Below are 13791 nucleotides of genomic sequence, written 5' to 3' on the forward strand. Positions count from 1 at the left end.
GCTGTAGCAAATTCGGTGCACAAGCACTCACATTTGAAACCCTGCTGCCCTGTTTTCCTTGTTCTTTACCTTTAATTTTCCATGGAGGAGTTTAAGGCAAATGGGCAGTTGTGCTTTACGGTTAGATGGCAGTGCAATCTCTGCAGTAATGTCAGCTTTATAGAGGCAAGTGCTCAGCAGAGGTCCAGACTTCGTGCTTCGCCTCTCCTTTGTGTGAGGATTTTGATTTTGCTGTAATTGTTTTGGAATTAGATTGTGCTGTGGAATGAGTCATCTCCACAGACCATAGACCATGGGCATCTTTACAGTTTCTTTTCTCAAATATAGCCTCACTGTTTGCCTTTTTTAGCTTGTACTGATCATTGCTGTGGGGTGACAAGAGGTAAAGGGTCTGTGTGGTGCTGCTGCCAGTTACCCTGGAGGAGCAGAAGAGGAGGGAAAACCGGAAGTCCCTGTTCTGAGGCATATCCCAAGCTCCTCCCAAAACTTGGCTCAGTCCAGTTTACTGGGTTAAAACTAAAGTCAACGGAAGGTCAGCTGAGTAAAAATAAACACAGGGAAAAGCCATAGGCTTGATGTTGAAAAAGGCTTCAGAGTTCAGTCTAAAATCTCTCTCTGCCATGTATAAAAATGAGTGTACAAGAAGTATGAAGGAAAGTAGCTGGGCAACTGTCCTGTTTTTGCACAGCTTAAAAGACATGATGTCTATCTAATTCCCAAATTTACTAGCGGTGGGGAGACTTCTCTGCAGTAGTTGAATGCCATGGATTCATTTTTTGGCATTACGAAGCCCGTGGATGCATGGTTTGTGTGGTCCATGCTAATTCACAGAATCACAGAATCACAGAATCAACCAGGTTGGAAGAGACCTCTGGGATCATCGAGTCCAACCATTGCCCTTACACCACCCTGTCAACTAGACCATGGCACTAAGTGCCATGTCCAGTCTTTTCTTAAACACATCCAGAGATGGTGACTCCACCACCTCCCTGGGCAGCCCATTCCAATGTCTAATAACCCTTTCTGTAAAGAAATTCTTCCTGATGTCCAACCTGAACCTCCCCTGTCGAAGCTTGAGGCTGTGCCCTCTTGTCCTATCGCTAGTTGCCCGGGAGTTACCTCGAGTAACCTCCGTTACCCTCGAGTGCCAGGGCCAGGCTCTGGCACTCCCTGCAGCCTGCCACCTGCACCTCCGCATGCTTCCGTGGCAGGTCCGTTTGGGTTGCCATGTCTTTTCTGGCACCCGCAAGGGACTTAGGGCCCCGCCAAGTGGAAACCATGCCTGCCTGCCCGCCTACCCTGCTCGCCGCCCTGCCTGCGAGAACTGCTGCGCAAACTACCACGCCCCTGGGGCTGTGCCCTCCTCCGCCCCGGGACACACCCAGTCACTGCTGACTCACACAGTCACTGCTGACTCCCCCACTCCCCTCCGGCAGGGACTAGTCCCTGCCCTCCCAGAGGCTCTTTATCACCCGATCACAGGGGGTGGTGCTACGCCCCCTCCTCTCCTGATTTGTTGCCGGGAACTTCCGGGTCCAGGCAGGTCTCGGGCTGCTGCTTGGGGGGGCCCGGAGCACGGAAACCGCACGGAAACCGCTCGCCCGCTACGGCCCGATCTATCCCCGCACTAACCTCAGTCGCTGCCGCCGCTGCCGCCGCCACTGCCACCGCTGCCGCTGCCGCCGTTGCCAACTGCAACGGCCGACTGCAACGCCGTTGCCGACTGCAACTGCACGTTCATCCTCGCACAAGCGACGGAGGCAAGAAAAGTAAGCATCCTACAGCTGTTACGACATTCAGCTGTTTTTTCTATAAAGGAATGCACTGAATTCACTACAAATCTACTAACTGCCCCCTCCCCCCAAGCCAGGCAAGAGACTGATTTGTTTTTTTTTGTTTGGGCTTTTCTCTAACAGCTGGAGGTCTGCTGGGCATTCAAGCAATGACTGTTGAGTAGGGCAGCTGTTTCAATATCTAATTGCATTTTAGTTTTAATAACTCAAGGGGAAAGCATTGCATTGCCTACCATGAGCTATTTCCTTTCCTACTGCAAAGCACACTGCACCGCTGTGCTCGCCCAGTACCAGACCCTGAGATCAGAGGGCATTCTGTGTGATATTGTGCTGAAAGTGAAGGAAAATGAGTTTCCTGCACACAAGTCCTTGTTGGCATGCTGCAGCAACTATTTCTGAGCCATGTTCAAAAGTTATACCAAAGAGTCTAAAGCCAGTGTAATTCACCTGCAAGCTGTCTCACCTGCTGGTCTCCAGCACATCCTGGATTTCATTTACACTTCCTTGTTGCCCCTTTCCTTTGAAAGCCTGAAAGATACCTTGGAAGCCGCAAGCTACTTGCAAGTGACTGATGCTATTGGCTTGTGTAACCAGTATTTAGTTAACAATCTTGCCTTGGAAAACTGCTGCTTCTCTGCCAGTGTGGCCAGGAAGTTCTACCTGCTGGACGCCCTAGCAGCAACAGAAAAATACATTGTCAATAATCTCTGGAAGCTGCTGGACTTGGATTTGTCAGGACTGCTTGAGCTGAACTTCGTGTCTTTGCTAGGAGTGGTTGAATCACCAGATCTCCCCATGGTGAAAGAAACCCACCTGCTGAATCTTGTGCTGCTGTGGCTGAAGCAGGATAAATCCAGGCTGGCTCACACAAGCAGCCTTTTAGAGCACATAAGATATGGCCTCATCCCGATGGAAGAGCTGAGAAAAACCTACACATAGTCAGAAGTGCCCCTCTCTGCAGGTATTAAGTGCTTAATCATTAAAGCAATTAATTACCATACCACTGTTTTCAAACAGCCTGTCCTGCAGGATAAGTCCACCACTCTGAGGAACCAGAAAACTCGGATCATTCTGCTGGGGGGAGGGACAGCAAGCGAGGGGCTTGTCACTGATGTGGTGGCCTTCGACGTTTACAATCACAAATGGCGAGCTCTCACGCAGGTGCGGGACAGGGTGCAGAACCACAGCGTGTGTGTGGTGGGGAACTTCCTCTACGTCTTGGGTGGGGAAATAGAAAGTGGTGCCCTGGGTGACGCTAAAACCGAGATGTTATTGTTTACGAACAAGGTCCATCATTACGATCCGAGATTTAACATGTGGACCCAGATCATTGGCATGCTGGAAAAGAGATGCCAGTTCTCTTGTTGTGTCCTAGGCAAGGATATCTTTGCCATTGGTGGAAGGGGTGAGGATGGGTCGCTGCATTCGTCTGTGGAAGTCTACAACATCAGCAGGGACAGATGGACGAAGGCCAGGGAATTGCCATGCAAGATACATGGCCATGCCAGTGCCATCTGCAAGAATACTATATACATCTCAGGTGGCAAGTACTCAGACCCAGCCAACACAAGCAAGGACGTATATTCTCTGAGCTCACTTGAAGGGCAGTGGATGAAACAAGCTCCCATGAGCATTGCTCGGTTTGGGCATCAGATGGCAACAATCAGAGAAGCCATATTCACCTTTTCAGGATTATATGAATCATTCTCTGAAATAGAAAGATACGACCCTGATCAAAACCAATGGACTCAGTTAAGGCCGCTGATCTATGATCGATTTTGCTATGGCCTGGCAGTGGTAGAGGAAACGGCTCTTCTTATCGGGGGAAAGAAATGGCAAAACTCACGGGAAGTCCCCACGCAAGACGTGGTTGGCTACGACATCGACAATGATGGCTGGGAAAAGATCTGCAAAGCCCCCGTGCCTTGGTGTGGGCTGCAGTGCGCGGTGCTGCAACTCTCTGAACTGGCCGATGAGCAGGACAGCAACAGCCAGCAGAAGAGGCCGCCAAACTGCTGAGCTTACGTGCTGTGGAGTCATCATCCCCAGAGATGAGCCAGCAGAGTAGTCCTGGAGAAGAAAAAGAACGTTGCAATGGCACTGAACGTGACAGAGTGGAGGTTTTGCTTTGATAAGCCATACGCTTGGTGGGAACAGGCAGGGAAGTCCATCTCCAGCATGGGAAAAGGTGCTGGGATTTATACAGCTGGAAGCCGATCTCGCTGAGAAAGGATGTAGCAAGTAGCACATTTAGAGGCGACGAGCAAGGATCGTAATCCTTGACTTTTGAAGAATAATACCTAGATAGCAATTAATAGGTGTTGCAAGTCAGATTTTTCAAAGGTTACAAAACACAATCCGTCTTTTCTGTTTTCTTAATCAGAGGTAATTTTCCCAGCTGGTAAGTGCTATTGAATTTTTATGCTATGGCTAAGCAAAATGAAAGTGAGCTGTATAAAGACTAGAAAATTGATGCCTATGAGAACTAATAATAAGTACTGCCAAGGAAAAGCTATTATTTGATATGCTACATCCTAGGCAAGAATGCCTTAGCTAATCAGCATGAAATTACTGGACAGAAAACATGGATTTTTTGATATGTAGACTCAGTTATCGCCATAAGTTAAAACAGTGACTGTTTGATAGAAGCCATTTCTCTCTGAGCGGCCTTTGTTGTAGCATGCCTTTCAGATGCTTATTGTGCATTATTTTAAAGACACACACTACCGGTACAGGACATCTGTTTTGTGTCTGAACCTTGTGTTAGTTTAGACGGCCAGAGCTGAATGGGTATACTTACTATTAGACTCTAAGAAACATGTTACAGGAGTTGCTGTAACTAATGCCTCGATACTCACCTCGGTAGCATACGCTGCTTTATCGTACCTGCTCATAATGGTAAAATTGTTCATAGCTGTTGAACTAGTACACGAGAGACGCCCGAAGTCAAAAAAGGTTTATGTTCATCAAAGACTACGAAGGGGGAGAGGGAGGTAACTGAAGGTTTTCAGAAGTCTTTATTCAGTGTCTGCCTACATCCGAAACAGCAATAGTCTTACTTCTTTTTGGCCATGTTGGCAGAGTTCAAAGGCACAGATTATGGGGGTACTTCAAGGTATGTGGATCTGTGAAATGCAGGTAAAAAGGTCAGATGCTGCAGAATCACTTTGGTATGGAGTAAATTGAATCTCAAGTCAAAAATGTTCGTTTAAAAGCTAAATTTTATTGTACTTCATTTTACAGTGTTCCCTTTCTAGGCTGAGAGTTAATACAATAAAAATATATATAGAAGAACATTTAATAGTCTTAAAAGAAGGCAGCACAATGAGGAGGACACATGTTCTTTGTCACTAGACTAGCTTAAAAAACTGTAGTGTTTAATTTTCACCTTTAAAGCAATCAAGCTGACTTTACTAATGTAAAGTGCAGGCAGAACAGCTGTTGCATAGCAACAGATCTAACTCTTCTGAACTGCCTTGGTTTTGACAAGGAATCAACTACACAATGTGCATATACATCCATCAGATATAAAGAGGTTTTTTTATATGAATATATTTACTTTTGGTCCAGTAAAACAATAGCAAGAGAATCTAAATGCTTGGAACAATAGCATAATCCATTTCAAGTCAAGCATTTTTTAAGAGAAATTTACAAAAACCTCACAAATTTAATATATAAGTGAGTACCCACGCAGTAGATAAATGTCCAGTTTATACAAACAATATTCTTCTAATGGTACAAATATTACACTGGATCCAGAATTCTATACAAACGTTAATACATGATTTGTCATCCATATCGACTTGAATATAGGATTACTGAAAATGGGCTACAGAAAGGCCACTCTTCTGTACAATTGTGCAAAATCTGCAAAACATTTGCAATCCAAATGCAATAAAATAACAACAAAGTGAGAAAGAGGGGGAGAAAGAGGGGGAGAAAGAGGGGGAGAAAGAGGGGGAGAAAAAGAAAAAGAAAAAGAAAAAGAAAAAGAAAAAGAAAAAGAAAAAGAAAAAGAAAAAGAAAAAGAAAAAGAAAAAGAAAAAGAAAAAGAAAAAGAAAAAGAAAAAGAAAAAGAAAAAGAAAAAAAAAAAAAAGAAAAAGAAAAAGAAAGAGAAAAAGAGAGAAAGGGGAGACAGAAAAGGGGGGGCAAGAGAGAGGAATAAAAAGAAAGAAGAAGAGAGAACATAAATCTGTCCATTGCTTCCTTCATTCCTTCATGGATATAATTGCCAGGAAATATCAGAGCTCATAAAGTTTAAAGTACATTCACTGAGCTGTACAGGCGATAGTCTAAAGTTGGTTAAGAGTACAACTCGCTGTGAAAAGTATAAAGGAAGCTTTTCCCTTTTACATGAGCATTATTAAATCATGTTGCGAGTCCTAACTTATGCAGCAGAATACTGAAAGCAGCAGAAATATTTTGTCATGCTCTGATAACTTTTTGAAAACAAGCCCATAAAAAGTAAATTCGTGATTTAAGATTTCCCTTCCACTTTCCTATTCCAGGCATGTGCCTAACTCTAAGGAGCTATTCCTACTCACGTGCACTGGGTTGTCTCCAGCACATCTCAAACCACATGGAAGTTTAAAACATGTTAATTGGCTTGTGAACTCAGCAGAACCCAGAGACATCCCTTCCCCTTCAAAAGCAAACCAGAGGCTTTTTTACTCCTCTGTTATTTTTCAGGTTCTGTGCTCAGCTCTGCTCCCATCACACATTTTCCCCGCATACAATACGGCCAAATTTCACAGTTCAGACAACTCATAGGAGACTACTTGAAAAATCCTATTCATTTCTTTTCTATTGTGGAAATTTTCAAAGCGTCTCAGATTTGGAGCATTCTGTTGGGAACCTCTTCCACTGCTGCTTTTCTGGGCAAGAGAAACGCTGCTCTCAAAGATGTTTAAAGTCTACATTTTCTCCTTTGCAAAATCTGCACATTATACTGGTACCTTCAGTACAAAAGCAGCGTAAACGACAGTACCATGACTAATTTTTAAAAAAATCAACCAAATGTGATTAAGAGACAAATAACACATAATTTGGTCTGAAGTAGAATACAAACCAGCATCCCTTTGCACTGATGGTAAACCTTAGCAACAGGCTTTTAAAAAGCACAAGAAATAAGACCTAACCTTTTGATACTTAAATTCACATTAGTCATATCTGTCTGCTGATTTTCACCCTTTTGTGTGTTTGACAAAACTGAAACACAACCACTGCATCACACTTTTTCCCTGTTACTTAAGAAAACTCCTAGAGTTTCTCATTAAATATAAAAATTGGTTTTCTTCCACCACCAAAATAGTACCTGCATTCCAAAAATGCAATGCAATACTGGAATTATATGATATGAAATATCATTGTAAAAGTGACCTTCAATAGCAAAACCTTTAGCTTGTGAAACTTCCTGCATGAAGGCCATAGTCTTCCAAAAATGCTTTTAAATACTTTAATAGCTAAAGATCATGTTAGCTATTTCACAGAAGGTAAACACAAGCCGAGCGCTGGTAGCATATAAAATATACAAATTCTCATTAAAGACATGGTATCGTTGACCATTGAAGGTGTACTTCACATAGCTGAGTAACATTAAAATATGGTTTACTAGAGCTCCCACATATTGATATAAAAACTACTTTATGCACTTAAGTAAAGGGCTGGAGTATAGCAAATGGACAAAAAGAGAGACCTCTATACATGCGTTTCAATGTAAGAGTGAGTGTGTGCTAAGGAGGCTATAAGTGCATCAACCTCAGACGAGCCATTAACAGAGTCCCTCGGGGTGCTGCTTTGATAGATGTCCATGAAGAGATCAAGGTACATTTGTTTCCATTCTTGAAAGTCTCTAGACATCAAAGCTGGATTATCCAGAACTTTATCTATAATGGCTACTTCTCCTTCCCTGGCCTGCGAGAGAAAAGGAACAAGCAAAGAGTCAATGTGAGTGATGAGTCACTGGCAAAATCAATCACACGGGTGGAAGGAGAGAATAGGGGGAGCAAAGGCAAGCCACGGAGCCCCTAAAAGCAGGGGGACTTTCTAACTGCTATACGAGCACTTGCAAACAGGAGCCCTTCCTACAGGGTGTCACGCATCACCCTGCGGGGCTAGGGCTTCCCTCGCCTTGTCCAGCATCCTCAGAAATAGTCCCCCTATTCCCCCTCCTCGCCCCTTGTTCAGCTCACAAAAAAGCAAGGCCCTGTACTGTTTACTATTAGCTGCTTGCATTTCTCAAGATGGGTTTCACATGACGAAGTGCCATCTGTTTGCTCTTCTTGATCAGCATAAGAAACACTGCGTGGGTGCGTGGGATGCAGACAGATGGCCTCTCGCCCGCCAGCAGAGCTAAGCCTTTTTTACTAGGCTTGTCATGGGGACATCTGAGCGCTACATTGCAAAGGCTTGTGCAAGGACCCCCTTGTTAGTGATAACTCATCTTCCCTAAAGATCCAGTGTATGCGATGGGCTGGCTGGCTGCAACCTCCTCCTACCAGTGCAGTGGCAAAGAGAAGGCAGAAATGGGTAAAATCTAACACAGCTTCTGGTACCTCCTTACCCATCATGGAGGCAGGGGATGTGGCTGTATCATAAATCACTGGCCAGTGATTAGTTTATCAAGAGATGACAGGCAGCCAGTACGGGTCAGAGTAAGGCTCAAATGTACTCGCAACCACTCATGGTTGTTGCAAGCAGTGGAAGCTGGATGCAACAGGCTTAAGCCTTGGAAACACAGCTAACACGCAGGTTTCCAGCACTACTCCTCTGCGTAGGTATCGTATGGTCACCAGCAACCTCGGCTCTATCCTCCCTGCCAGACGGGTTTCACACTCCTCATTGATAACTCACATTTTCCATGTCCATACTATGAGTATGTTAAATCTTTCTGGGGAGCATGTTAAAGGGAAATACTAAGCTGTGTCAGCGCATGTTGGTGGGAGAGGATCAGAAGGGTCAGAGATACCATCAATAAGCAGTAGGCTGAGAGGTATTTTTCATGCTTTGCAAACAGCAGTTAGTTAACGCTTTCTGATAGAATACTCATTTTCAGAAACGGAGGCGAAAGCTGAGAAGGACCAGTGGAAATGAAACCATGGGAACTCCTGATTACCATATCTCTGCTTGAACTACCATAACCTGCTTCTCACAGATCGTAGCTGGTACCCACACCTCTGCGCTACCAGCCACGTAGCTCATACTTGCTGGCAGAATGGTTTTGTGGTTGTATCACAGGAAAGAGAGCAGAGGGGTCTTTCATTAAGGACTTTTAGAAGATGGGACAGAGAGTCTATGGACAACAAGAGCTAGAAGCAATTTGGAGGGCTGTCTCAGGTTACTAATAATTTGGATAACTTCAAGGAGAGTTCAGAACAGTAACTTCAACAGGCCAGCGCAAGTGGCTGCATTCAGGAAGGAGAAATCAAAGATACTGATAAAAGCAAAAATAACTAACTAAGTAACAGCAGCAGCTACTGGTACATATAACTACCAGTAGTATGGCAGAGGTGGAGCTTTGGGCTAGAATGGAGCTAGAAACTCATCATGAGTTACCATGATGCCATTGCGAAGCAGGCACGTGCCACTCTAGACTGTTGCCGTGTGCAAGAAACAGCAGTTGGCTGTCTTTGGTACTTGCTGCCATTGCGTTGTCGTTTATTGGTGTCATGTACTTTAAGAATGATTTATCAAGGTCCAAACAAGAATGCTGACAGGTTTAGGAAATATGGCTCATGGACAGAAAATAAACAAATTGTGTCTGCTTGGTCCAAAGAATGAAGTCCCAGAAAAGCATGAAAAGGGGCATCTGCTGGAACAAGGGGATGAGCTCGTTTTGGAATTCCCTGGAGGAAAGCAATTCCATTTGAAGGAAGCTGCTGGCATAACATAGCTCAGGTATCAATAGATGCTAACAAGACAGACAATTGAGCACGGCAGCAAGCTGCTGATACTGAACCACAGTTTTGGTATGAGTGATTCTGCCATGGTGCAAAAGCACAGATATAGCATGAACCTCCTGCCACCCCGACATGTCTGAGAGTACTGTGATTTTGTTTCAGTTTCTCACGCTTGTAGAAGTCATGTGGAAAGCCCGTGTATCTTGACGTCTTCTGACAGCCTCCAATCCTGTAAAGACTCATATACCCAGATAATACTACAAGTAGTAGTTGACTTCATTGAGATGCTATAGTGCAGAAAGTTAATAATGAGTAAGATTTTTTCAGGATGGGAGCCCCACAGCATGAAAATAATATTGCTTAAATGCTTCTCTAGGTGACGGAAAACTAAATTAATTAATATTGATAAAGTCCTCTGATGAAAGCTGTTACAAAACCCACTGTACAATTAGCTAGTGACTTAAAATGTGGTAATTTAATATAGTTAAACAGGGTCCCTGGGGAAATCTAGCATATTGTTTGCTGAAATCTCTATCAGGATAGAATTGAAGCTGCTGTAACAAACACAGAAGCTGACAGGGAGGCTAAATGAGCTGTGGTACACGGAATAACCATAAAAATCTTCCAATCTATCACTACTACTATTTATTTAACCAATCCTACTGATTAAATACAATGATCCTATCAGCTTATGCAGAAAGCAAGCACACAGTTTCCTCCTGGACAAGCTCAGCAATCAGAAAATAATCAAGTGTTGTACAAGGCACTGGTCCCTTCCAAAAGGCTGGCTTTGCTTAACTTCGGCAATTACAGGCTGAATGCGTTTTGGTAAATGAAAATGTTCAGGGACAAAAAGGGGATTAAGGTCTCCTCTGATAATTTGGTGTCAAATTCTGTTAAACTTGCTAGAGGAGGAGCAGCAGACTGAGATTTTATCTGCGCAGAAATAAAAACTGATCCCCTCACTTTGACCGCTCTCCCAAGGCACGTTTTATCTGCTTTGCAAACAGCGTTTCCCCACGTCTCCCGTGCTTGTTTCACACACTAGGTTCAGCCTGGACTCCAGCTGCGCACAATTAATCTCCGAATACAATACAGTCCGCTCCAACCCTGGGGGAGGATTTTTCCTCCCTCTTTTATCTCACCTTTAAAGTGCTTTTCAGAATTCGCAGCTGGTGCAGTTTTTCATTGACTACTGGATCGCTACATCTCTTTATAAAAGATTTCTTATACTCCAGCTTAGTGGAAATCCGGTGTTCTCCTAAAGGAGACAGGCTGGCCTGCTCCAAGGCTCTGTACAAATCTTGCAAGGAGTCTGCTGTTTTTTCCTCTATAGTTTCAACTGTAATGAGAAAAAGGAAAAAAAAAAAAGGAAAAAACAGAGAAAGGAACACTGTATCATTAATGTTATTATATGAAGAGTTGTCAAAAACCTTCGCAAAACGTTTAACAGGTTTAACTGGACCATAAGGAGAACTTTTCACACCTGCTAACTTCCAGAAAAAAAGTGCTGCAATTGTAACTGCTCCTTCTCGCTACTGTCTTCAGGAGAAAGGGAGAAAAGCTTTCAAGAATGTAAAGTCTTGAGTCACACAGAAGGAAGAAAAAAAAGATGAATAGTGCAAGGTATAGTAATATTACAGTGACCTACTGTCAGGAATCACACCTCTAGTATTGCAGTTAAATATGCTGGTGACTTTGTTATTGCAAGGAAAGGGAGCCCTGGAAGCATCCTGCTGAGGAAGGTGATCAGGGATCGGATCTTGGCCCGAGAGTGCTGATACAGCACGCAAGATTGTTTATGGTGATGGCCTTGGAATGATGTGTCGTTTTCCTTCATAGAAAAATCCACTTCTTTTTGTCTCTTATTTTTGATACTCAAGAGTGTTGTTCAATAGTGAGTAATACTGTCACTTGTGATGTTTTTTTTACTCTACTATTTCCTGAAGGTTCAGCGGCAGACTACGGACTGGACGTAAGAGCACATTCATGACAGCCTACCCAGCAGTGCGGCAAACCAAACCAGAGCTGTTTGCGTTATAGGTTTATTTATTTATTTACTATAGGTTTTAAAATATTTGTTCTAACTAGGAGTGGGAGCATTTTACAGGAAAAAACAAAAAAGATTTTGCTTCTCTAAAAACAGAATCAAGCAAAGGCCGGGGATGAAATGTTACTCTGATAGGAGCATTTGAAATGCTTCTTTTAGAAAGCATCAAAACATTTCAACCTCTCACACACTGTTTCCCCCAGAAGAAACTGTTTGATGACTCCAAACAAACTTGGGAAGTGCCCGCGAACTGACAGGACTAGCTGAGTGGTGACCAGGAGAAGTCAGGGCAGCCCTGGGGGAGCAGCCAGCCAGCGGGGTGGCAGCTCCATCCCTACTGCCCCTCACACACCGACACACCTGTACACACAACAGCCAGCCACCGCCTGCGCCCAGCTGCCCAGTTGTCTCCAGAGCCTTTGGGACCCTCTCACCCAGTCTTGGCTTACACAGTGGTGTATGTTTTCCTGGCCCAATGTGCCTGTGTCCTCAGGATGCTTTTATGAAAGCTCTTGTAGGAAGGCTACAGCTGTTTGGTTTCAAGCATTACTTTTATCCTGTGACTGACTCTGCACCAAGACATAGCCATCTCCACTGGCTGAAAGTTCAGCGCATGCTAAAGTACCCATAAGTAGTGAACCTCAGTCTCCTCAGGTGTTTTGAGGGTTTTTTATCAAGAACCAACAGGGAGGACAGCTTGTGTTTAGAAGTCACATTTCTAGTCCACCAGGAGCCACCCGAGGCAAACTCCCATTCAAGCCCATACCATGCAGTACAGCAACTACTCACCTCAGGCTCAAGCAAGAACTCCAGAGACCCAAATCTCCACACCCCATCACAAAAAGTGCTTGCATTTTTATAGATCTTTACACAACCAAAGAATTTTGCAGTCAGCAACTAATCTAGCTGTATCTCTCATAAGTTTATTCCTTTGCCCTTTTTAGGGGGTGGATGTTCTTAAAGTGTTCATTTTTTTAAAAGAGATATGGAAGTGAAGAAGAGTTAGAGGCTTTTTATTGATGAAGGTGTTGTGCATCTGTACAGAGCTCCCTAAATCCTCCCATCATGTGCTACCCTGCTTGGAGAGCTGGGTTCATCACTGTATGGGTGTCCAGGACTTGTAGAAAAACAGAAATGAGATGCATTTCTGCTTGTCGATTTCTTTCTTGTTAAAACATCTAATGTGTTGAAGGGCAAAACATTCAGTAGCTGAATACTTAAAGATTGGCTAAAATCCCCCGTGGTCTTGATTTTTGTGCTTTCTTAAAAAGTCCATGCAGCAACGAGATCAGATATTTGGGATCCCTCTATCAGTTCATATCTCTGAACACTGAAATCCTCCAGTCTGACAGCTGGGGAATGGGAGTGATTTGCTAAAGGGCAAAGGGAAAAAAGCCACCTCAATCTGACAAGGGAGTATTTTACATCTGTTTCGCTCTTTCTCTTATTCCTTGTTATGCAAGGCAAAAAAGATCTTTCCTTGGGTCTCTTTTCCCCAGCAGCATCACCACGTTGTACCCTCAGGGGATTAGAACAGGGACAGTCTGCTGAAGAAGCGAGCCAGTGCTTTGACTCCATGCCATCTGAATTTACTTTGCCAGGGTGATCTAGAGCCTTGACCAGCAACCAGCCACCAGGTCCAGGCTTGCCATTGAAAACCCATGGCTTCCTGAAACACCAAAGGTCCCCACCATGGAGAAGAACAATGTTTGGGTTCAATCCTGAGGTTCCACCTTGAATGACAAGTGCCTTTAATGAGCCTAGAAGGCAGCATGGCCTGTGTGGGTTCAAACGCCAGGCTGGGGGGCTTGTGCTGCTGGTGCCTGGAGGTCTACACGGCTGGTGCTCCTCAGGGCTCACCTCCTCGGACAGGTAGCCGCTGCTCAGTGTGGGCCTCAGAGGGACTGCGGACAGGGGACTTCTACCTTTGCCCCCAATGGGAACAGCTCTGAGGCATTTGCCTGCCCTGTCGTTTTGCAAGTCCTGAGCATGTTTGACCTGGAAAGAAAGGTGTCAGGGGGGAGATACCTAAACCCCTCCACCCAGAGT

General features: G+C 44.3%; 1 protein-coding gene across 1 annotated transcript; it reads left to right on the plus strand.

The window, feature by feature from the left end:
- The first annotated feature begins 1431 nt into the window (after positions 1 to 1431).
- On the plus strand, positions 1432 to 5733 carry KLHL34 (kelch like family member 34). Its single transcript, XM_068424605.1, is given in 1 exon segment — positions 1432 to 5733. A coding segment is annotated over 1 exon segment (1785 nt). The 5' UTR covers positions 1432 to 2027; the 3' UTR covers positions 3813 to 5733.
- The last annotated feature ends 8058 nt before the right edge of the window (positions 5734 to 13791 follow it).

Source organism: Nyctibius grandis, chromosome 2, assembly GCF_013368605.1.
Source record: "Nyctibius grandis isolate bNycGra1 chromosome 2, bNycGra1.pri, whole genome shotgun sequence".
Taxonomy (NCBI): Eukaryota; Metazoa; Chordata; class Aves; order Nyctibiiformes; family Nyctibiidae; genus Nyctibius; species Nyctibius grandis.